The sequence below is a fragment of the Stomoxys calcitrans genome, chromosome 1, assembly GCF_963082655.1.
Source record: "Stomoxys calcitrans chromosome 1, idStoCalc2.1, whole genome shotgun sequence".
Taxonomy (NCBI): domain Eukaryota; kingdom Metazoa; phylum Arthropoda; class Insecta; order Diptera; family Muscidae; genus Stomoxys; species Stomoxys calcitrans.
The window spans coordinates 133,100,437-133,123,761 of NC_081552.1; the positions used below are offsets into that span (position 1 = coordinate 133,100,437).

Sequence of the window (23,325 nt, forward strand, 5' to 3'; positions counted from 1 at the left end):
CATTTCGAACCGAACACTGATTTTGGTAATAAAATTCAATGATTTGCAAGCGTTGCTCGTTAGTAAGTCTATTCATGATGAAATGTCAAAGCATACTGAGCATCTTTCTCTTTGACACCATGTCTGAAATCCCACGTGATCTGTCAAATACTAATGCATGAAAATCCTAACCTCAAAAAAATCACCCTTTATATATATATACACATTTTTGAAATGCATCGTAATAAATATCAATTTCTGCAGTTTGCGTGGAATACCACGAAATGTAGATCCACATGTGCTATCTTCCATCCTCAGCGCTCAATAATCTATCATTCAATATAATCTATGTATGGATAATAAAATATTAAAATAATATAATATTAATTATGAGTATTTATTAATACCATTTTTAGATTATACAATGTCCTCCTATTTGTTGGTTTTAGGATTTATCGGCATTTCTTTTTTTGTTAGCCACGCCACTTTGTGTCTGTATGTGATAGAAGCTAGATATATATTTGACTCGTTTGCACTTCTTTCGCATTACATATGTGTGAAAGGGAACACAATAGAATCTTGGTCATTACACTATTTATATTATTAAATGACAATTTAATTCGTAAAATTAAAAATGTGTTAAACGTATGCCCTGTTTACCAATCACTTGCCGTGATGCGAAAAATGTCGATTTTCTATATCAAAACCAGTAAGGAAGGGCAAAAGTCGGGCGTTGCCGACTGTATAAGATGAGCCTCGCCGGATGTTTAAACAATCCATATCAAATTTCGAGCAAATATGTTCAAACTGTAATAACTACGGTTGACAAATGGCAACATAATTGCAAATTACCGAAAATCTGACGAACTTGTATATGCGAGCTATATCTAATTCTGATCCTATTTCGAGAATCTTCGCAAATATTGTGGTAGTCGTTGAGGAAAGCGTTGTGCAAAATGTTGGCGCTTGCAGAGACAATCGCGAGATATGCATATGACAGCTCTATCTTAATCTGGGTCGATTTCTATGAAATTCACAGTAATGTCGAGAGTCATTAGAAAATCCTTCCTACCAAATTTCGAAAGAATCGGTTAACAAATGAGCACTCTATTGCAATATTCCTCAAAATAGGACAAAAATATGTATGAAAACCATATCTAAATCTGAACCGCTCCAACGTCTCATCATCTTCCCCGCATGTCCGCACCGATTTTACATAAGTGAGCTCGTAGTCCTATGTGTCCCGTTATGATACCAATAACCATACTGACCTCCCTCTTACTTCCTTTCAGGAACAGGATTTTCGCCGTCATATCAACCGTTTCGCTGTTCCACAATGTTACATGCGCATTCGTCGCCCACTCCCTTAACTCTGACTGCGTCGACCCAAATCAACTGCCCTTTCATTTCCCCTAATTCCGTTACGGCCCGGCACCAAAACGATGCGGATTTTGCAAACTTCAGAGAAGGCGTTAATCTCCTTTCTAAACTGTAAGATTGTTCGTGACCTTGCCGTCCTGGTTGTTATTGCCCCTATGGCAATTTTACCGTCCGTAAAGATGTTCACAAAAAACGCACTGTTTCCATTTTCATCGACATCGGATAATAAATGCGCCTGTTTCGGGCTTGTATGGTAATATATGTAAATATGGTCAGAATATTGCCCATCGGTTTTAACATTGAGACCCTAGTACAAATTCTTGCTTTCAATTTCAGCGAAAGCGGACAAAAATGCGGTTTTTACGGACTTAAGACCCTAAATCACCAGATCGGCTTATATGGCACCTATATCCAAATTTAGTCCGATTTGGCCCATTCAAGAACTTAACCTGCCTAAATAAGAAATACGAGTCTGTGCAAAATTTCAGATCAATGTCTCAATTTTTAAATACTGTAGAGTGATTACAACTGAAAAAATCACGGACGGACAGACATCGTCAAATCGTTTCATATTTTTACGGCGATCAGAAATATATATACTTTTTAGGGTCGGAAATGAATATTTCGAAAGACTAAGTGAATATACTCCGTATCGTACTGTCGTGGTTATACAAAGATTGAAGATACAAAACTAATCATTTAATAACAAGTAAAAGCGTGTTATGTTCGGTTGGGCCGAATCTTGGCAACCCATCACCATGGATTTTGATAACAAATTTATTTAAAATAAATTTAGTTGAAGGGCATAATTTTATTTTACATACCAATCTTCTGTCAAACTAGCAAAAATTAAAGCTTTTAGGACCGAGCAAGAATAATCAACAGACCGGTGTACATGGGAGCTATATCAGGTTATAGCCTGATTTTGACCGTACTTGACACAGTTCTTGAAAGTCATAGCAAATCATTACATGCTCAATTTCAGCCAAATTGAACATAAATTACGGCTTGCAAGGGTTCAAGAAGTCAAATCAGGAGATCGGTTTAATGGGAGCTATATCAGGTTACAGAACGATTCGAAACGTACTCGCTACAGTTGTTGAAAGTGATAACAGAACACCAAATGCTATATATCAGCCAAATCGGACAAAAAATGAGGCTTGTAGAAGTCAAATCGGGAGATCGGTTTATGGGAGTTATATCTAAATCTGAATCGATATTGGCCATTTGCGTTAGCACCACACAACTTAACGCATCCGTGATCGCCCGGATCTCCGCTTGCAGGACCGTATTATGGTCAGGCAGTCTAAAACAGATCTCAGTCTCTGGGTTTTCAACGTAGACCCACCGGCCCACTGTCCTCTAGCTTTGATCCATCCGTCTAACATGATCTTCCAGATGGCTATACTAAGGTTCCGTCAATCCAAAACTGTGCCGATGGCAGCAGTGCCTCACACTCGACTTCAAGTGTTGTCTCAGGTATCCGATCGGAAACCTCTTCTCTTCCTTCCAGGTTTCCTATCGTCGCCTCGATTATACCGCGATGGTATGAGCTCCTCACATCCTCAATCCATTCTCCCAACGCCTTAAATCTCATAGCCGCAATGGCTGCCTCACACTATATCTGTATGTCTATGGGTCGGATATCTAGAATAGTCTCCAGTGTCCTAGTGAGCGTGGTCCTCATCGCTCCGCCTGTGCCAAGACAACAACGTAAGTAAGTATTGGTTTAATCACGCTCCTGTAGAGCCAGTTGACTATCCTCGGATTCGGTCGCATAACTTGCATTGCCGGGCTTGGGTATAAGCACCACCCTAGCCTCCTGCCAGGCTTTCGAAGTATATGCCAGTCCTGGACACGCTGTGAAAATATTGGCCAGATGAGGCGCCAGATAGTCTGCCTCTTTCTGTAATAACGCCGGAAATATTCCAACAGGTCCGGTTGACTTAAATGGTTTGAAATAATTATAAACCTCCGATCAACGTCCTGTCAAAATTTTCAAACCGTACGGGCGTGTTTTCGTTTGAGCATACTGTTCGCATCTATATCTGTTGTTAAGTAAATTAAAAGTTGCTAAAAAACCATACAAAAATTCGTCTTTCATTGTGTTTCACAAATCTTTGAAAGCGCTTTTAACTAGCTGTGGTGCAAATTAAAGAACTGTTTCTCATCATTTCGTCGCTAATTGTGTTTTCTTATTTGCACAATAGTTCTTTATTGTCAATGGTAAGATCTTATTTGTTCCTTGATTTGTTTTTATACTCTCTTGAACAAACTATCGAAGCATTGTCTTACTCCGCTGTTCTTTTTATATTGTCATTGTTGTCATCATCGTTGCTGCCCTGTGCCTAGCCTACATTTGTTAACTCTACTCTACTCACCACACCAAAGGTTGTTGAACACGCTAAGCTTTTTTTGTTATGTATTTGCTGTCTCGATAAGCCACTTTTATTCACCTCTACAACAATGAGTTGCTCCAAGTCGAACTGCAAAATTGTTAATGAAACCGAATCCATGGTCTCATGTTGACTTTTTTTTATCGTTATATCATTCGAAGTGCATGGGATTAGCCGCCCGCACTGTAGACAACTTACTTGAGGATAAAGGACTTCGTTGGTGTTGTCCAAAATGTAAAATGCATGATACTGAATTTTTCACATTTTTTGAGAATACAAAGCAAGAATTTCAAGTCATAAGTAATGAACTAAATATGGTTGTTGAAAAGTTTGCGAAATATTAAGAAATGTTAACTAATACCGCTTGTCTTGAGAATTTTCTACATTCACCTTCCGACTCTTTAAGGAAAAAAAACCCATCGATGTCATTAATATCGTCTCAACTAAATCTACAACTTCATTTCTTTCTATAAAAGTGGTTGAAGCAACTGGAGCCGCCGTAAATAGCGCTTCTACACATATCCAGACCTCATCCCAAATGGTAAGGATGCAGTGAACACAATACTTTCTGAATCCATTATATTCTATTCTCCTGCTACGTCACCTGTACAATACCATCTACAACTCCCGGAACATATAACTTTAATAAACAGCTAACAATTCTTGCACCGAAAAAGACTATTTATGCTTCGCGTTTCGCTAGTGAAACATCATCTGATGAAATCATATCGTACGTAAAATAGAAACTGAACAAAAATGTTGATGTTGAAGTTACAAAATTTCAGTTTGCTGAGAAGCGTAGAATGACCTCATTTAAAATATTAGTACCGGAAGACGTTTTTGAATACGTGGTGAATACAACTTTTTGGCCACCTAAAGGTTTTCTATCTGTACTTTACCAGACCCGAATTATCTTCCTTGTACACTAATACAATAGTTTTCGTTTTTATGATATTATAATTTTTACTGAAACTTGGCTTAAATGTATGGTTGCCCAAAAAGTAATTGCGGATTTTTTAAAAGAAAGTAAATGCATTTTTAATAAAACTTAGATTCATTCTTTAATCAAATATACTTTTTTTACACTTTTTTTCTAAAGCTAGCTAAAAGTAACAGCTGATAACTGACAGAAGAAAGAAAGCAATTACAGAGTCACAAGCTGTGAAAAAATTTGTCAACTATATGAAAAATCCGCAATTACTTTTTGGGCAACCCAATAATATGAACAACTCTGAAATAAATTTTATGTTCAAAATACCAAATTTTTCGATGTGATTGTAATAGTTAGTCAAAAGAAAAGCTGAAGGAAGAGTTTTGTTTGCAATTTCTTTAGAATTTACTTCTGAATATTTCACTTGCCTAATATTGATTTAATCAGCCTCATGATGTTTGCATAAATTCTTGTAATCCTCTAGTATTACCAGAAGACAAGTTTCACCCAACTATTTATACAAAAATATTTACTCCATCAAGACCTTTAGAGCCTACTTTTTTCCTAAAACAGATTATGTAAAATTGAATAGTCTTTTAACCAATATCGTTTGGGAGGATGTACATATTAAAATCTAATAATCTCAATGAGGTGTTTCGTAATTTTTATACCCTCCACCATAAGATGGGGGGTATACTAATTTCGTCATTCTGTTTGTAACTACTCGAAATATTCGTCTGAGACCCCATAAAGTATATATATTCTTGATCGTCGTGAAATTTTATGTCGATCTAGCCATGTCCGTCCGTCCGTCCGTCTGTCTCTCGAAAGCACGCTAACTTCCGAAGGAGTAAAGCTAGCCGCTTGAAATTTTGCACAAATACTTCTTATTAGTGTAGGTCGGTTGGTATTGTAAATGGGCCATATCGGTCCATGTTTTGATATAGCTGCCATATAAACCGATCTTGGGTCTTGATTTCTTGAACCTCTAGAGTGCGCAATTCTTATCCGATTGGCACGAAATTTTGCACGGCGTGTTTTGTTATGACATCCAACAACTGTGCCAAGTATGGTTCAAATCGGTTCATAATCTGATATAGCTGCCATATAAACCGATCTTGGGTCTTGACTTCTTGAGCCTCTAGAGTGCGCAATTCTTATCCGATTGGAATGGAATTTTGGCACGACGTGTTTTGTTATGATGTCCAACAACTGTGCCAAGTATGGTTCAAATCGGTTCATAATCTGATATAGCTGCCATATAAACCGATCTTGGGTCTTGACTTCTTGAGCCTCTAGAGTGCCCAATTCTTATCCGATTTGAATGAATTTTGGCACGACGTGTTTTGTTATGATATCCAACAACTGTGCTAAATATGGTTTCAATCGGTCCATAATCTGATATAGCTGCCATATAAACCGATCTTGGGTCTTGAATTCTTGAGCCTCTAGAGTGCGCAATTCTTATCCGATTGGAATGAAATCTTGCACGACGTGTTTTGTTATGATATTCAACAACTGTGCCAAGTATGGTCCTAATCGGTCCATAACCTGATATAGCTGCCATATAAACCGATCTTGGGTCTTGACTTCTTAAGCCTCTGGAGTGCGCAATTCTTATCCGATTACAATGAAATTTTGCACGACGTGTTTTGTTATGATATTCAACAACTGTGCCAAGTGTGGTCCTAATCGGTCCATAACCTGATATAGCTGCCATATAAACCGATCTTGGGTCTTGACTTCTTAAGCCTCTAAAGTGCGCAATTCTTATCAGATTGGAATGAAATTTTGCACGACATGTTTTTTTACGATATCCAACAAGTGTGCCAAAAATGGTTCAAATCGGCTCATAAACTGATATAGCTGTCATATAAACAGATCTGGGGACTTGACTTCTTGAGCTTCTAGAGGACGCAATTCCTACCTGATTAGGCTGAAATTTTGCATGACGTTTTTTTTTTCTTTTAACCACTATGTCAAATAAGGTTTAAATCGGTTCATAACCTGATATAGCTGCCATGTAAACCGATCTGGGATCTTGACTTCTTGAGCCTCTAAAAGTCGCAATTATTATCCGATTTGCCTGAAATTTTGTACGATGGATCCTCTCTTGACCATCAACATACGTGTTGATTATGGTCTATATCTGTTTATAGCCCGATACAGCTCCCATATAAATCGATCTCTCTATTTTACTTCTTGAGCCCCCAAAGGGCGCAATTCTTACTCGAATTGGCTGACATTCTACACAGGTCTCCAACATATAATTTAATTGTGGTCTAAACCGGATCATATCTTTATATCGCTCTAATAGCAGAGCAAATCTTTTCTTATATCACTTTTTGCCTAAGAAGAGATGTCGGGAAAAGAACTCGACAACTGCGCTCCATGGTGGAGGGTATATAAGATCCGGCCCGGCCGAACTTAGCACGCTTTTACTTGTTATGATTCACTAATTACATGTTTTTCTAGTTCCGTTCCCAAAATCTCAAAACGGACATTGACTGGACCACCTTGGAATACACAAAAACTTGCCAAACTTAAGAATGGAAAAAACAAGTTTTTTAAGGAATATAAAATGTCTGGTTCTTTTATGGATTTTTCCATGTATTTAATTTCTAGGTCGGAATATAATACCGAAAATAATATTGCCAACCGTAATTATTTATGCTCCAGAAGCAACAAATAAAATCAAATCCAGAAACATTTTATAAATTTTCTAATTCCAAGCGAAGATGAAGAGTGCAACATCTTCGCTAACACCCTTAAACATTGTTCACTATTCGCCGAAGGAAATGAAGAAATTTGTAACATGTTTGCAAACTTTTTTGCCTCGACATATTTTGATAAAATGTTTGATATCAACTCTGAATATACGTCGGAGATTCTTCAATTCTCTTTAATAAGTATGCCTCGAACAACTATTGATACCGTTTCTAAGAACATGAAATCTCTAAAATGCTCTATTAAACCAGGTCCTGATGGGGTACCCGCTAGTGTACTTAAATTTTGCGCTGATCACCTTAAATTTCCTTTGACCGAGATTTTCAATAGATCTATAAAATTAGGCCTTGTACCTGAACTATGAAAGAAGTCCTATATTATTCCCCTATTCAAATCTGGAAGTAGGCTCGATGTATCAAATTAAAGAGGCATTGCAAAGTTAAGTACTATGACAAAACTTCTTGAAAAGATTATGACTGATAACATCTCCCATCAAATTTCTTCAATTGTTGATACTCATTGTTAAAATGCGTATGTATTTAAAATTTACTATATAGTTATTTTATAAACGTATAAACTTTTTTTCCCCTTTTATTAATTTGATCTCTGAATTTTCTTGCTACCTTCAATTTGTTAAAATTAATGTATATCACTTAATGTTTACTTTTAACTAAGTTGCAAATCAAAACTGTACGATTACCTTACCCATACTTTATATAAGACCTAGTCTTTTGTATGGGTATTATCACAATAAAAATAAATACAAATACAATTTATTTAGATGCGGATTTCGTAAAGCTCGATCAACTGTTACAAATGTTTTACTGTTAGTAACTCTTTTCAATGATGGATTTAGGCAGAGGAAACAGACTGATGATATGTATGTATACCGACTTTAGTAAAGCGTTCGGTAAAATCAATCACGGTCTACTTTTGTTTAAGCCCGGTAAAATCGAAGTTTCTCCTATATTATTAAATTGGGTTAATTCTTACTTATCTGGACGTGTTCAGAATGTACACTTCGTCGATCCTTTTTCTAAGTCAATTATTGTGAAATTCGTTGTTCCATAGGGCAGTCATCTGGATCCGTTTTTTTTAATCTGTTTATTAATGATTTACCTTGTGTTATTAAAAATTCTTCAATCTTAATGTATGCTGATGACTTCAAAATTTTCCAATCGCTCTGTGTTCCTTCTGAGCAGGATTTGTTACAACTCGATCTCGGTAACTTTTGTTTGTGGTATTATGTAAATTTAGTGGAACTTAATATCTCTAATATGTAAATTAATGTCTTTCTGTAGAACGCAACACTTGTTAAACAGTTATCATCTCAACGGTCGTGAAATTAACATAGAAGAAACTTTTCTAGATCTAGGCATCCTCTTGGATCGTAAATTGAATTTTAGACAACATATTTCTATGACGGTGAATAAATCTTTTAGTTATCTTTGATTTATGACAAGATGGAGTAAAGAATTTGATAATCCTTCCCTAGTCCGAATTACACATGAATATGGATCCGGTTTATACTATTCACAGAAATAAAATTGAGTCAGTACAGAAACAATTTCTAATATTTTACCTTCGTTATCGTGGTTGGAATTATCAAATGCTTCCTTCCTATACGTTTAGATTGGATTTAATAAAGCACCCTACTCTCAGTAGCCGCAGGAAAATGTTGAACACCACTTTCATCTCAAATGTTTTAAGTCCGAATTTTTGTTGAGCCGGCTTAATACTAACCAACGAGAAATTTTCAACTGCTTAATATTCAATATCATCAAAGCGAATTTGCAAAAATTATCCTTTTCGTTGTATTTGTTTAGATTGTAATAAATATTATCATATTTTTGATCTTACTGAAGATAGATACTCGTTAAAAAGAAAAATTATATTATACTTAAATCCTAGTTAAATATCAATGTTGTTTGTATTCATGTATATTTATATAAGTCTGTAAGGATATATGTATCTGCAGACTTAAGAATAGAAAAAACAACATTTAATGTAAAAAAAAACAACAGCAATTTTTTTTAAATTGAGGATTTGAGATCCATTTATATATTATCCCTTGTAAAAAATGTATCTAAATAAGATAGTTGGGTATAATTAGATCCAAATGGGTCTGTATATATATCTGGTGGTGGTAGATATAATTCTGTATGGGACCAGATATAAATAGATCCAAAGAGATATGCTATGTTTAACTATATCAGGCCTACTACTCTTTTCAATGATGGATTTAGGCAGAGGAAACAGACTGATGATATGTATGTATACCGACTTTAGTAAAGCGTTCGGTAAAATCAATCACGGTCTACTTTTGTTTAAGCCCGGTAAAATCGAAGTTTCTCCTATATTATTAAATTGGGTTAATTCTTACTTATCTGGACGTGTTCAGAATGTACACTTCGTCGATCCTTTTTCTAAGTCAATTATTGTGAAATTCGTTGTTCCATAGGGCAGTCATCTGGATCCGTTTTTTTTAATCTGTTTATTAATGATTTACCTTGTGTTATTAAAAATTCTTCAATCTTAATGTATGCTGATGACTTCAAAATTTTCCAATCGCTCTGTGTTCCTTCTGAGCAGGATTTGTTACAACTCGATCTTGGTAACTTTTGTTTGTGGTATTATGTAAATTTAGTGGAACTTAATATCTCTAATATGTAAATTAATGTCTTTCTGTAGAACGCAACACTTGTTAAACAGTTATCATCTCAACGGTCGTGAAATTAACATAGAAGAAACTTTTCTAGATCTAGGCATCCTCTTGGATCGTAAATTGAATTTTAGACAACATATTTCTATGACGGTGAATAAATCTTTTAGTTATCTTTGATTTATGACAAGATGGAGTAAAGAATTTGATAATCCTTCCCTAGTCCGAATTACACATGAATATGGATCCGGTTTATACTATTCACAGAAATAAAATTGAGTCAGTACAGAAACAATTTCTAATATTTTACCTTCGTTATCGTGGTTGGAATTATCAAATGCTTCCTTCCTATACGTTTAGATTGGATTTAATAAAGCACCCTACTCTCAGTAGCCGCAGGAAAATGTTGAACACCACTTTCATCTCAAATGTTTTAAGTCCGAATTTTTGTTGAGCCGGCTTAATACTAACCAACGAGAAATTTTCAACTGCTTAATATTCAATATCATCAAAGCGAATTTGCAAAAATTATCCTTTTCGTTGTATTTGTTTAGATTGTAATAAATATTATCATATTTTTGATCTTACTGAAGATAGATACTCGTTAAAAAGAAAAATTATATTATACTTAAATCCTAGTTAAATATCAATGTTGTTTGTATTCATGTATATTTATATAAGTCTGTAAGGATATATGTATCTGCAGACTTAAGAATAGAAAAAACAACATTTAATGTAAAAAAAAACAACAGCAATTTTTTTTAAATTGAGGATTTGAGATCCATTTATATATTATCCCTTGTAAAAAATGTATCTAAATAAGATAGTTGGGTATAATTAGATCCAAATGGGTCTGTATATATATCTGGTGGTGGTAGATATAATTCTGTATGGGACCAGATATAAATAGATCCAAAGAGATATGCTATGTTTAACTATATCAGGCCTTGGATACAATTATATCTGGCCTTAGGTATAACTAAAGGGTGATTTTTTTGAGGTTAGGATTTTCATGCATTAGTATTTGACAGATCACGTGGGATTTCAGACATGGTGTCAAAGAGAAAGATGCTCAGTATGCTTTGACATTTCATCATGAATAGACTTACTAACGAGCAACGCTTGCAAATCATTGAATTTTATTACCAAAATCAGTGTTCGGTTCGAAATGTGTTCAAATTTTGACAAATTTTGTTCAGCGATGAGGCTCATTTCTGGTTGAATGGCTACGTAAATAAGCAAAATTGCCGCATTTGGAGTGAAGAGCAACCAGAAGCCGTTCAAGAACTGCCCATGCATCCCGAAAAATGCACTGTTTGGTGTGGTTTGTACGCTGGTGGAATCATTGGACCGTATTTTTTCAAAGATGCTGTTGGACGCAACGTTACGGTGAATGAACACATTTCGAACCGAACACTGATTTTGGTAATAAAATTCAATGATTTGCAAGCGTTGCTCGTTAGTAAGTCTATTCATGATGAAATGTCAAAGCATACTGAGCATCTTTCTCTTTGACACCATGTCTGAAATCCCACGTGATCTGTCAAATACTAATGCATGAAAATCCTAACCTCAAAAAAATCACCCTTTATATCTTGGGCTGCATATATGTGTGTCTTGCTCTACAAATTACAGAAATTTGCTCTTTTATTGTTTTAACGTAGAAATGCTTATTTATTTTTAATTATACAGCAAATAATATATTCACATTAGTAATCCTAAGTATAAGGCATTTTACCAACAGACCTTCCAATTCTTAGAACGTGAGATATTTTGTTATTTTTAAAATTTGATTAATATGTGAATATTGTTGAATGAATGTTTGATTTTCTAAATGTAATATGATTACAGAATGTAAAATGTTTTTTATTACATTTGCACATTCCGTCAATTTAAGGTTGTTCATTGTTTCTCGTCCAAAGTTTTTTTTTCCTAATGGACGCTCTTTCATTATATGATTCAAAAGGAAAAGCAAATGTTGCCCATTAAAAACCCCAGAGCTTAACGTATACACATACAGTTCTCCTCAAATTAATTCTCGAATTTTGATAACAAATCTTTTGTTTTATGCCACTATTCATATGAATGGAGATGGGCAATGGGTAATACCCAAAAGGCATTTACCCATACGGAATAGAGATTGGCCTATATGGATGCACTATAGAAATATGGTCTGATCTGGACCACATTCCACAAAGGAGTGTAGAGGTATACTAAAACCCACTGTTTCAGATTTCATCGAAGTGAAAATTCCCTTTTTGGGCTCAATACTCTATTTCGGGAGATCAGTCTATATGGCAGCTATAACTAAATATGGTCCGATCCCGACCACATTCAACTTTAAGGGTTAACATTGAGACCTCTGGATCTAGCCCAGTCATATGCCATATGCAAGACCCTTTCGGCCCTACTGCATAGCTCGTTCGGATCCTTACTCCCTTGGAAGTACTATAACATCGTCTGCGTAGCAGACGGGTTCAAATCCCTCCTCAGTCAGCATCCGTAACAGGTCATTTATGGTGGTCACCCATAGGAGTGACGATAAAATGCCCCCCCTGTGGCGTGCCCTTTCTCCCTTATATTTATGGGACACATAATTTATCCACCTGTTCCCTAATATATGGGTTACCCAATCCCTTAGGACCGGTTCCACTCGCAACTGGTCTATGGATTGGATCAGTGTGTCGGTCCGCACATTGTTAAAAGCCCCCTCGATGTTATGCATTCCGCCAGGGTGCACGTTTTGGCATCGAAGGATTCTTCTATCTTATGCACAACCTCGTGCAGGGCAGTCTCCACCGACCTTCCCTTGATATAGGCGTGCTGTTGGTAGTTGAACAGTTCGCTGGATGTCCTACTCTTTATCATGGTGTCCACAATACGTTCCATGGTTTTGAGTAGAAGGACGTAAGGTTTATGGGTCTGTAGGCCTTTGGTGTCGCGTAACTTGCCTTGACGGGCTTGTGTATATATGGCAATCCTTGCCCCCTCCAGGCTTTCGGAGTATATGCAAGTCCTAGGCACGCTGTGAAAATTTTAGCCAGACGAGGCGCCAGATAGTCTGCGTCTATCTACAGTAATGCCGGAAATATTTCATCGGGTCCGAGTGACTTAAATGGTTTAAAGCTCCCCAAAAATTGCTTCATCATAAATTCTGTAATTATAAACCTTCGATTAACGTCTTTTTTCCAAGATTCCGGTGTCTCCGTGAGTCCCTTCGTATCCTGTGGAAAATGGGTTTTCATCAAAAGCCTCAACATGTCCTCCGTTGTCTCTGCTCTCACTCCCATGTCGTCTACTTAAGTTTCAGTTTGGACATGGTTTTTTGAGAGAAATTTTGTACATTCGCGGTTAATGACACCGCCAATGTACAATGTACTATCGACCTGTTCGCATAAAAGCTTTCACGAGGCACGTTTTGCCGCTCTGGTAATCTTATTGTATTCCTTGAGCCGTGTGTAATACACATCCCAATAAACTTTTGTTTTTTTACGACGTGCTCTGGTAAAAATCTGCGGACCTCTTTCCCAATATTGCGAATCTACTCGGTCATCAAGTGTTTTTCTTGGGCTGATTTCCTTTCCCGAAGAGGACAACTATCTTCGAAGGACCCCACCAGTGCACTCGCAATCCTTTTGACGTTTCGTAATCCTGTTGACATTTTCTAAATTATCTTGCACAAGTCTTCTTTTGAGTAGCCTTCCGAATTTTGTCCAATTGGTTTTCAACTTGTCAGATTCGGCGCTAGCCCTACTATTCTAAACCTAATGTAGCGATGGTTAGAGAAAGAGTGTTCCATGGAGACCAATCTTGAACCTCATCGATTAGATTTTCCAAACATCTAATACCTCCTCCCTTATCCTATTAACAAAGGTAACGATGTTACCAATATCAAGTGTTATTAGGTCGTAAGTATTCAAGAACTCTGCTAGGGCTTGGCCCCGCTTATTAGTACCCCACGAAATGTGGTGAGAGTTAGCATCGCACCCTATTAGTACCTCGTTTCCTGGCTGTTTTGCTTGCCTCACCAGCCGTTGCAGCTCCGACGTGAATTATATATTTTCACCTCTGGCGAAAATATATAATTCAAATTTTTATGACAAATAGCGCAGGTCCTCGGCCGAGTACCAGTGTTAGCATAAAATAATTGGTAGTGGATTTGGTTCAGTCCAGAATTTCAAGCTTAATAAAAAAAACATGGCTCATAATTGTTCTTTAACTAATACTGAACTTATGTATTAGGAAATTGAAGAAATTGAACCAGACCTTTTATTGTTGAATAATTTGAATGGAAATATATTTTGTAAGCGAATTTGAAAAAAAGCTAAATGACAGTTATTTGATAAGATTTCATGCCTCAGTAGAAACTAATAATTTAATATATACACACTCCAAGCCTTTGCCAACCTTGCTGCAGCACGTTTCAGCGCGAAATAGTATGGAACTGGTTCTATCTCCAGAATTCTTAAAATCATTACATGTAAAGAACAATCAGCGAATCGAGCGATTAAACTTTAAATTAAAAACCAGCTTACTCACCATTGCTGGTCTAATCGCAATAATAATAGGCGTTGTGTTCGGGATATTTGAGAGAAATAGAAGAAGTGCGGACGATATAGTGGTCAGGAATGAGGTCCGTAAAGTTGACACCGAAGGATAAAGAAGAGCCAAACTTTTATTCAGTGCCAAAGCCAACACTTGCCGTACCCCAGCAAGTTCCACAACACAGAAGCCTTTGTAAGCTACCCATCTTTTTATCAGCAGGGCGCTTGGTCTTTCAACAGGGAGGAATTAACGCAATAGACCCACAGTCCAATAGCCTACCATTCCATAGCAAATTTGTAACGGCGGCCTGTCATTACGCCCAACGGCCATAAGTCCCAAAATAAATTTTATGAGTTATGATCGCCCGTGCAGCGGTTATAAAGCCCAAAACGCCCATTTTTTGGCATTTTTATATAATTTCAAATAAATTTTGAACTATTTGAAATCTTTGGCACTACGAAACAACCTCTAAAGCAAAAAAATAATTATCTCATTATGAAATAATACCCAAATGGAAAAATTAAAAGAAAGTTTGATGATTATGTAATTTATTGGTGGCTATATCATTTAGTAAAAAACTGAATTTTTATCGAGTTATTGCAAAAATTACTTCTAGAAATACCCTTGCTATTTGTTTTCGGGACCAGCAAAAGGCATTGGAGTAATATCTTTGTGAATTATTATCAGCTCAAAGTTAAACCTGAAGCGTAGAACAAGTGATTATCGAATTTGGAATCATTACCGGTAGACGCAGAAACAGCAAATTGGTGTATGTCCCAGTGAAGGGCAAATAATTATATGCTAGAAAATCTGCACTTAAAGAAAAAGTCTATTAAGAGGTTAAAATCTATAAAAACAAAATAAAAAAAATATTGTTCATTACAAACTAAAAGAAAAGGAGAAATTTTTAAAAAAAAATATTATTATAATGCTGATATTAATTGGTACATAGGAGAAAGTTTGGAATAAACGTGTAGAAGTAGAGAGCGACGTAGTCGAAAAGTTTTTGTTCAATTTAAAATCACACTCGCGATGTCCAAATTTGATCTTATGTACCCTTTTAGTTCATGCATAGTTTTTATAATTTTAGTACTTTAATGCTTGCCATATCTAAAATGTACAACGCGTATAGGCAACTGACTGAAAAGGGTGCATCAATTAAAAGCGTCGACCTTCAAGATACATTTTTTCATTTATTTGGGCGTGATGGCCACTATAACCGTGACAAATTCATTACCCGTTTTGTCATGTAGTACATGATACAATAAAATATATTTTTTGTTTTGTTTTTTTTTTTTTGCATAAGGGGTTATTTCATTTTCGCTTTGAAATAATTGGGGATTACTTCCTTGCGTTGAAATCTTTTATTATTAGAAAACGGTCATAATACCCAATGGGCCTTATGACCGCTGATGGGTGGTCTTAACGCCCAAAATTGAAAATTGATTTTGACCTTATGACTGTTGGGCTTCGTGACAGGTCGTCGTTTGTAACTTCCCAAGTGTTCCAAATGCAGAAAGTACCATAAGGGATCTGTGTCCATGGTTTTGCTTACAAACGGAATTCTTCCTTCCAACATTTTTATTTTTCTGCAATTAAAATCGTAGGTCTTTTTAGCGCCGAGATAGGGCAGTTGTTTAAAATTCACTAGATCCAATTCGTTTTCACTCATGTTTTCAGTAACTGCTAGTGCCGAATATGCCCTTTTGAAATTACACAAAGAAATTACAAACGAAATTGAAAAAGCTAATTGATGACGAAATGGCAAAGTAATCTAAGTGAAAATGTTTCGCTTTAGGTTAGGTTTTGTTAGGTTTAAGTGACAGTCTCCCATCAGACTCACTTAGACGTTTCCGTTCATTGTGATGCCACAGGAACAGAAGAAGGAAGATGCCTTCTAGTTTCTACCGTTGAACAATCCAGATCGCTTTAAAAAGTCCAATAACTTGCGAATGTTCACATCCGCTAAATCAGACAGGTTCTCAAAGAAATGAGAAACTGAAATGGAACTCCTTCTAGCTGCTAGTGACACACACACAGAAGGTGTTCTATAGTCACTTCTTCCTCGATGTCTCTACAGCTTCTGCAAAAGTCGTTGCTGGCAATCTTTAGTCTGTCAGCATGTTTTCCGATTAGACAGTAGCCAGACATGACGGACACAATGACTGAGACGTCTGTTCTAGCCAATGACAGCAAAGCAGTAGACCTCTTCAAGTCTAGATGAGGCCACATAGTTTTGGAATGCTCACAGCCCCCTCTTTTTGACCATCTATCATTCGTTGTCCTTTGAGTCTGGTCCTGAAAACTTAGCTTATATGTCGCTAGAGGCATACCCACAGATTCCAGTGTCCCTGGAGTGTGTAAGGTAGTTTCTAGTCTCGCAAGTTCGTCTGCTTTGGAATTCCCTGGGATATCTCTGCGGCCCGGCACCCCGTACAGGTGAATTTTGAACTTTTCAGCCATCTCATTGAGAGATCTGCGACACTCGAGGGCGGGTTTTGTGTTCAGAAATATGTTCTCAAGGGATTAAATGGCAGCCTGGCTGTCGGAGAAGATAAATGCCAATCGTCGTAATGACATTATATCTTAGCCATTTCACCACTTCTCTAATTGCAAGGATCTCTGTTTGATACACACTGCAGTGGTCGGGAAACATCTTCGATATGACCAGTTCTAGATCTTTAGAGTGCACCCCAAAGACCACCTGGTCGTTTAGTTTGGAACCATCCGTATAGAAGTCTATGTTACTTCTGTTACCAGGGATATCGTAGTTCCAATCGGTTCTATCAGGCATAGTGGTACAGTAATTTTTATCAAAAAGCGGCTCAGGTAGGGTGTAATCCACACTGCCTGGAACATCAGACATTGTATCAAGGATAACGCAGTGTTCGTTGCCGCCACATGATCAATGAGAAAGCTGTCTTAACCTCACGGTAGTGGTCTTTGCAATTTGGGTAACTACAATGTTCGGAGGCATAAGATGTTGCATTAGATTGAGTGCATCAGATGGTGTCGTCTTCAGTGCGGCTGTGATGCACTAACAAGCCATCCTTTCGATCCGGATAAGTATTGAGCAGTTGGTGGATTTTTGAAGCGCCTTCCACCAGACCACCACACCATATAGCATAATAGGTCTGACAACTGCAGTATATACCCAATGCATGACGCGCGGTCTAAACCCCTAACTTTTGCCAATGGCTCCCTTGCAGGTGTATAGGGCAAGAGTGGCCTTTCTTGCCTTTTCCAAAATTTCAAGGATCTCTGCTTGATACACACATAATAGATCTGACAACTGCAGTATATACTTTTGCCAATGGCTCCCTTGCAGGTGTATAGGGCAAGAGTGGCCTTTGGATACATTTTGGAAAGGGCAAGAAGTTCAATTTCCTGTCCACCAAAACACCCAGGTATTTTGCGCTTTCCGTAAATGGAACATTCTCTCCACCCAAGGAGACAGGAAACTGCAGGCAACTTTTATCTCCTGCTGAAAAAAACTTCTTCTGTCTTGCTCGAATTTGTACCCAGGGAGCACGTAGAGCTTCCACAAGTATATCTCTTAGAGTTCTGGGAAACTTTCCCCTAACCGCAATTGCCACATCATGGCTATATTCCAAAGTAGAGGAGACAGTACACCTCCTTGAGGAGTGCCTCGCTTTAGTTATTATTATTGTTGTAGGTAGGTTAACTCCTTCTACTTTTGAACTTCTTTACTGTGTGATGGTGAATATAAAGAAGACGTTGACAGACATTATTAAATCAATTAAAATCATTAAACATAATTTTGTAAATTCAACCATAAATGCGCATTTCGGGGCCAGAACAAAATCTTGTATTGCCGAGATGACCATCTTTGAAGGCCTAGTTCTTGAAGTTCTAAATATTATCTTGCTAAGGCCTCAGCTACAAGCATATGAAATCCGTTTAAAATAGCATAATATTCTTACCGCTTAATTTTCTTTTGGCGCACTCAACATCGGCTTGGCATATAATGTTATGACTTTGTGGATATTCCCCGTCAGTTTCGCTAAGGTTGTTTAATGGTGGTAGGTACGAATCAGGATGACGTACATATAATTTACCTAAAAATCAAATATTTTATTAACATAAGAAAAACTCAAATTTGTAAATCATTATATTTTGTTATAACAAAGCAAAATTGAAATATTTGAATCTGCGATTAAGAGTTTGCAAGCTCAATTTAAAACCCGAATTTTATTTTTATTGGCTTGCTTACTTAAGGTGCTAGACAATATGAGTTTCCATACGTCAGATACGAATAGAGCGCGCTTTTTTATAGTAAATGTTTCACATGGGGTGTATGCAGATTTCAGAGTTGCTAAATTTAATATGTCTTATTACCAATACATATCATCTCATAGCACCATAAATGGTTTCGTTTAATGACAGTAACTGCACTCAATCAAATTTGTTATTCAAAACAGCAAAAATGTTTGCTAAAACAGCAGTTTTTGTCTGCTGAAAATGGGAAAGCAGACATTAGCAAACATTTCTTACTGCTATTTCAACAAACTACTTATTACTTATGGTTGTCTATTACTTGTTTTGAATACTTTAGGCATTTTTTATAAATTTTATTGAAGGAGATGATTTTAATTTGTGGAATATTACTGTAAAGAAGCTACCTGATCCATTTATTGTCCATTGGTATAGATTTCGAAATGTGGCTGAGCTCGCATTTTTTTTTTTGTCTTAATTTAAAGAAAAGAGGTAATGGAAAGTATACATTTAGTGGTGATTGTAAAAATCCACTGAGACACACATTTCCATATGTGTTCTATTTTTTCTTCTAACATCCCCTTCATAATTAAGCAGCAGGAATTTTCAGCAAACAACAGACTTTTCGGCAGTAAGCCTGCTACACTGAAATTGCAGTACTACTGCTGTAATAGCAGAACTACTGCTACAATAGCAGCAAAATTAACTACTAATATTCAGCGGACAATGTTTGCTATTTTCATCAAACTTTTTTCTATGAGTGTGGTCTTTTCGAATTGTTTCGCATCTAGCTTCGCACTTGAGCGTTCTCCTGTTATATATTTGAACAGCGGATATAGTAAAATGCAAATTTGCCCACGTACATTCCATTTAGAAGCAGGAGGGAACTTCTCACATGTTATTGAGTGCTGTCCGATTCAAGTTTAAGCCTCATTTTTATAGCCGTGTCCGAAGAAGTTTTTACATGGCTGCCATACCCTTTTTTTAAAGGCGTAGTTCATCACAAATGTCACCAACATTAGGAGCCACCGCTGAAATATTTTTCGGATGTTCTCGCCAGGATTCCAACATAGACGTTTAGCGTCATAGGCGGAAATGCGAAACCCCTGCGCCGCAATTGTACGGCTTGAGTAATGCACTGAAACAGATGGGGCCAGAATTAAGCAAAAAGTTGTTATATTCCACTAGGACGGTGCGAAACCTCAAAAAGGTTTGAAGATTTAAATGGGATGTTTTACTTGGCAATTTTTTGGATGGGGGAACCCAAGCAGGAATTAAGAAGGATGTGTCGAATATACCAAATGGAATCTCCGTATGTTACTAATCCATGATGAGTACAAAGAGAACGCGGGACGCTGGTTATATTCCGTTTGTCGGGACGTAAATCCTCATCGTTCGGTTTCCGTGGGACGTAAACGATGCATGGAGTGCCTGCCATTTTATACGTGCTTAGGCCTGTCTGTGATTCGGGAGCTCAAACATACTGATTCCATTGCAGAGTAAGAGTAAGACCTACCATGGCAGCGCTTTATTTGGAGTTGCTTCAGAGATTTTACAAATGGCTACCACCTCTTCAAATTACGTTTTGCTGACATGTTATTAAAGCAGCATCCACACGCTTTGTACCAACTGACAAATTCTCCAGACAATGCTAGAGGATAGAATTAGGAAACTGAATTTAGAAATCAATAAGGTTCTCAAACTGAATTGTTGGCTGATGCTCTGTAACTTAAATGTCGATATAGCAATGTTGTGTTTACTGTAAATTCACTTTGCAACTCCATGTAAGATGGGCGATGATCCGAAAAGATGCATCAAATTGTTCTACTGTCAAGTTATTAATAATTCCGAGAGCACTAAAGCGAGAATCGTCCAAGACGCTAAGTCCTTTCGAAATCTTTGCATAGTTGCTGACGAAGACTGCAGCGTCCGGAGTCGGCGTCGACTCCGGACAAAAAAAAAATAATTCTTAAAACCTCTTAGAATAAAAGAATAACATGTTGTTATTTTTATACTAGACTGTAGTATTAAATTTTTCAAAATCAAGCTCAAAATATTTTTGTTTTTTATTTAAATTTTTATCGATATTTCGTATACGAGAATCGTGTTTTGTTTCTCACTTGGATATATCATATCTTGAAAATGGATTCCATGATAAATACATTGAATAAAACAAGAAAAAGCGTGCTAAAAACCGAATCGGGCCATACTTAGAACGTATATTGGAAGTCATAGGAGAAGTCACTGTACAAAATTTCAGCAAAATCGGTAAAAAATTACACCTTCTGGAGGCTCAAGAAGTAACGGGTTATTTTTTTAAGCTTTTATCTTTTTGGCAAAACTAGTTTAAACAGCTCACGCACGTTTCGTGTTTTGTTTCACTGTCAAACATCTTCAGTTGATCAATAATTTAACCATGAATTGTTTTACAAACGAACAACGCTTACAAACTATTGAATTTTATTATCAAAATGCGGGCTCAATGGGTACGAAAATAAGCAGAATGGCGATTTTGGGCTGAAGATCAGCCAGAAGCATTGCAAGAGCTACCAATGAATCCAGAAAAAGTTATAGTTTGGTGCAGTTAATGGGCTGGTGGCATCATTGGACCGTACTTCTTCAAAGATGATGCGAATCGTAACGTAACTGTGAATGGTGAGGCTACCGTGAGAAGATATCCAACATTATTTTGCCCAAAATGCAAGAGCACGACTTGCATGACATGTGGTTTCAAAAAGACGGTGCCACATGCAACACAGTACGCGTAGCAATGGTCTTATGTAGAGGCGAGTTCGGTGAACAATATATTTCACGTTCGGGACGGGTCAATTGGACGCCTAGATCGTGCGATTTAACGCCTTTAGACTATTTTTTTTCGTGGGGCTGTGTTAAAGCGCATGTCTATACTGACATGCCCGCTTCAATTGACGCCTTGGAAGACAACTGAAGCATTGAAATACTCTTCAAACATTAAATTATATGGACCGTTTTATCGATTCAAATAAAGATTTTAAGCATTTTTCTGAATCTTACGTGTTTGGTTTCTTTTTTGAAAACTTTCCTTTATCCTATTTCCTCTTAAAAAATCGCCCATTATATTCGGGAGATCGGTTTATATGGGAGCTGTACCAGGTTGTGAACCAATTTGGACCATACTTGGCACAGTTGTTGTAAGTCACAGTCATATGTCCCATTTACAATGTCAACTGACCTACACTAATAAGGCAACCGATCTACACTAACGGACAGACGGGCGGACATGGCTAAATCGACTCAGAGTGTCAAGGCGATCGAGAATATATATACTTTATGCGGTCTCAGATCAATATTTCGATGTGTTTCAAACGGAATGGCGAAATTAGTGTACCCCTATCCTATGGTGGAAAAAAACTCCGAGCTTGAATTGAATTTCAGGGAAGTTTTTCTTAAAGAAACGTTTATCGAAATATTGATCTAAAATATTATTGATGTCTTGTCTTTCAAGGATCTTCAACAATTTTTTTCACCAAAAGTTCATTAAAATTTGAAAAAAAACACAAAGTTTTATACAAATGTTTTCTTAGAAAAATTCATTAGAATTTTGTCTTTAAACAATATGTTGTTTCTACTCCACTCCACATTTTTTTAAAATCGAAAATTGCCAAAATGGTTATGTTATTGTGAAATTGGCAAATATTTTTTTTGTTTTTTTGAAAATCGTGGTAGCTATTTTATGCAGGAAGTGACCCAGAGTCCTGCTGAATTTTGTACTGATTACCAACACACTATTTATTGACCGATTCTAATCTTCCAAAACCTTCAAAGTGTGGTTGTCTTTGGAGTATCTTAGTTTTATAGTGAAAGTTTCGGCGAATCAGCTTTAGTATTTTGATGAATTTTTTCCATTTGCGCTCGTTTTTGCTTTCAAACTAGTTTTATGATTTCAAAAGGTTATTGTTTGTGTCGGTCTATTGGTTCTAAATGACTTTTTCCATAACATTTTGAAAAGTGAAAACATTAAGCAACTATATTTGTTAAATATTACAAAAATATAATTTGACCAATTTTTGTTATGAACCATCTGAATTCTCCTAAATGATGTCACTAATTTCTTCGTCAAACTTAACCCATTAAGGCCCAAGCAATTTTTTTTTTTTTGGAATTTCTTTGTGAAACTTTGTACATTAGGATAATTTTAGCAGCAGAATCCAAATCTGATGTCAGATTTTGTTAAAAAAAATATTTTTGGAGATTTGGGTTGTTCGATTAATTGAACAATACTTGGCATATTTTTTCCTCATATAGTATTTTAGAGAATTAAAAAAGTTTTTTAAATTATTCAATTGAATAAGAGGTAGTAAAGTTTTATTGTTAATATTTACTTCCCATTATAGTATAATTCAAAAAAGTGGGTGGAATATTGCATCTCTTGACGTTTCTTCTTTCGGCCTATTTTCGCTATGGTTTCTTTCTATTCGATATTTTCGATT

The 23,325-nt window shown here is 36.5% G+C and overlaps 1 protein-coding gene across 1 annotated transcript in view; it reads right to left on the reverse strand.

Annotated features, from left to right (window-relative positions):
- The window catches only part of LOC106089744 (fat-like cadherin-related tumor suppressor homolog), a 737,514-nt gene that overhangs the window by 20,466 nt on the left and 693,723 nt on the right, over positions 1-23,325 (reverse strand). The window contains exon 23 of the mRNA XM_059363292.1: positions 18,565-18,699. Within this exon, the coding sequence (XP_059219275.1) occupies positions 18,565-18,699 (135 nt within the window). The remainder of the gene's footprint in view (positions 1-18,564; positions 18,700-23,325) is intronic.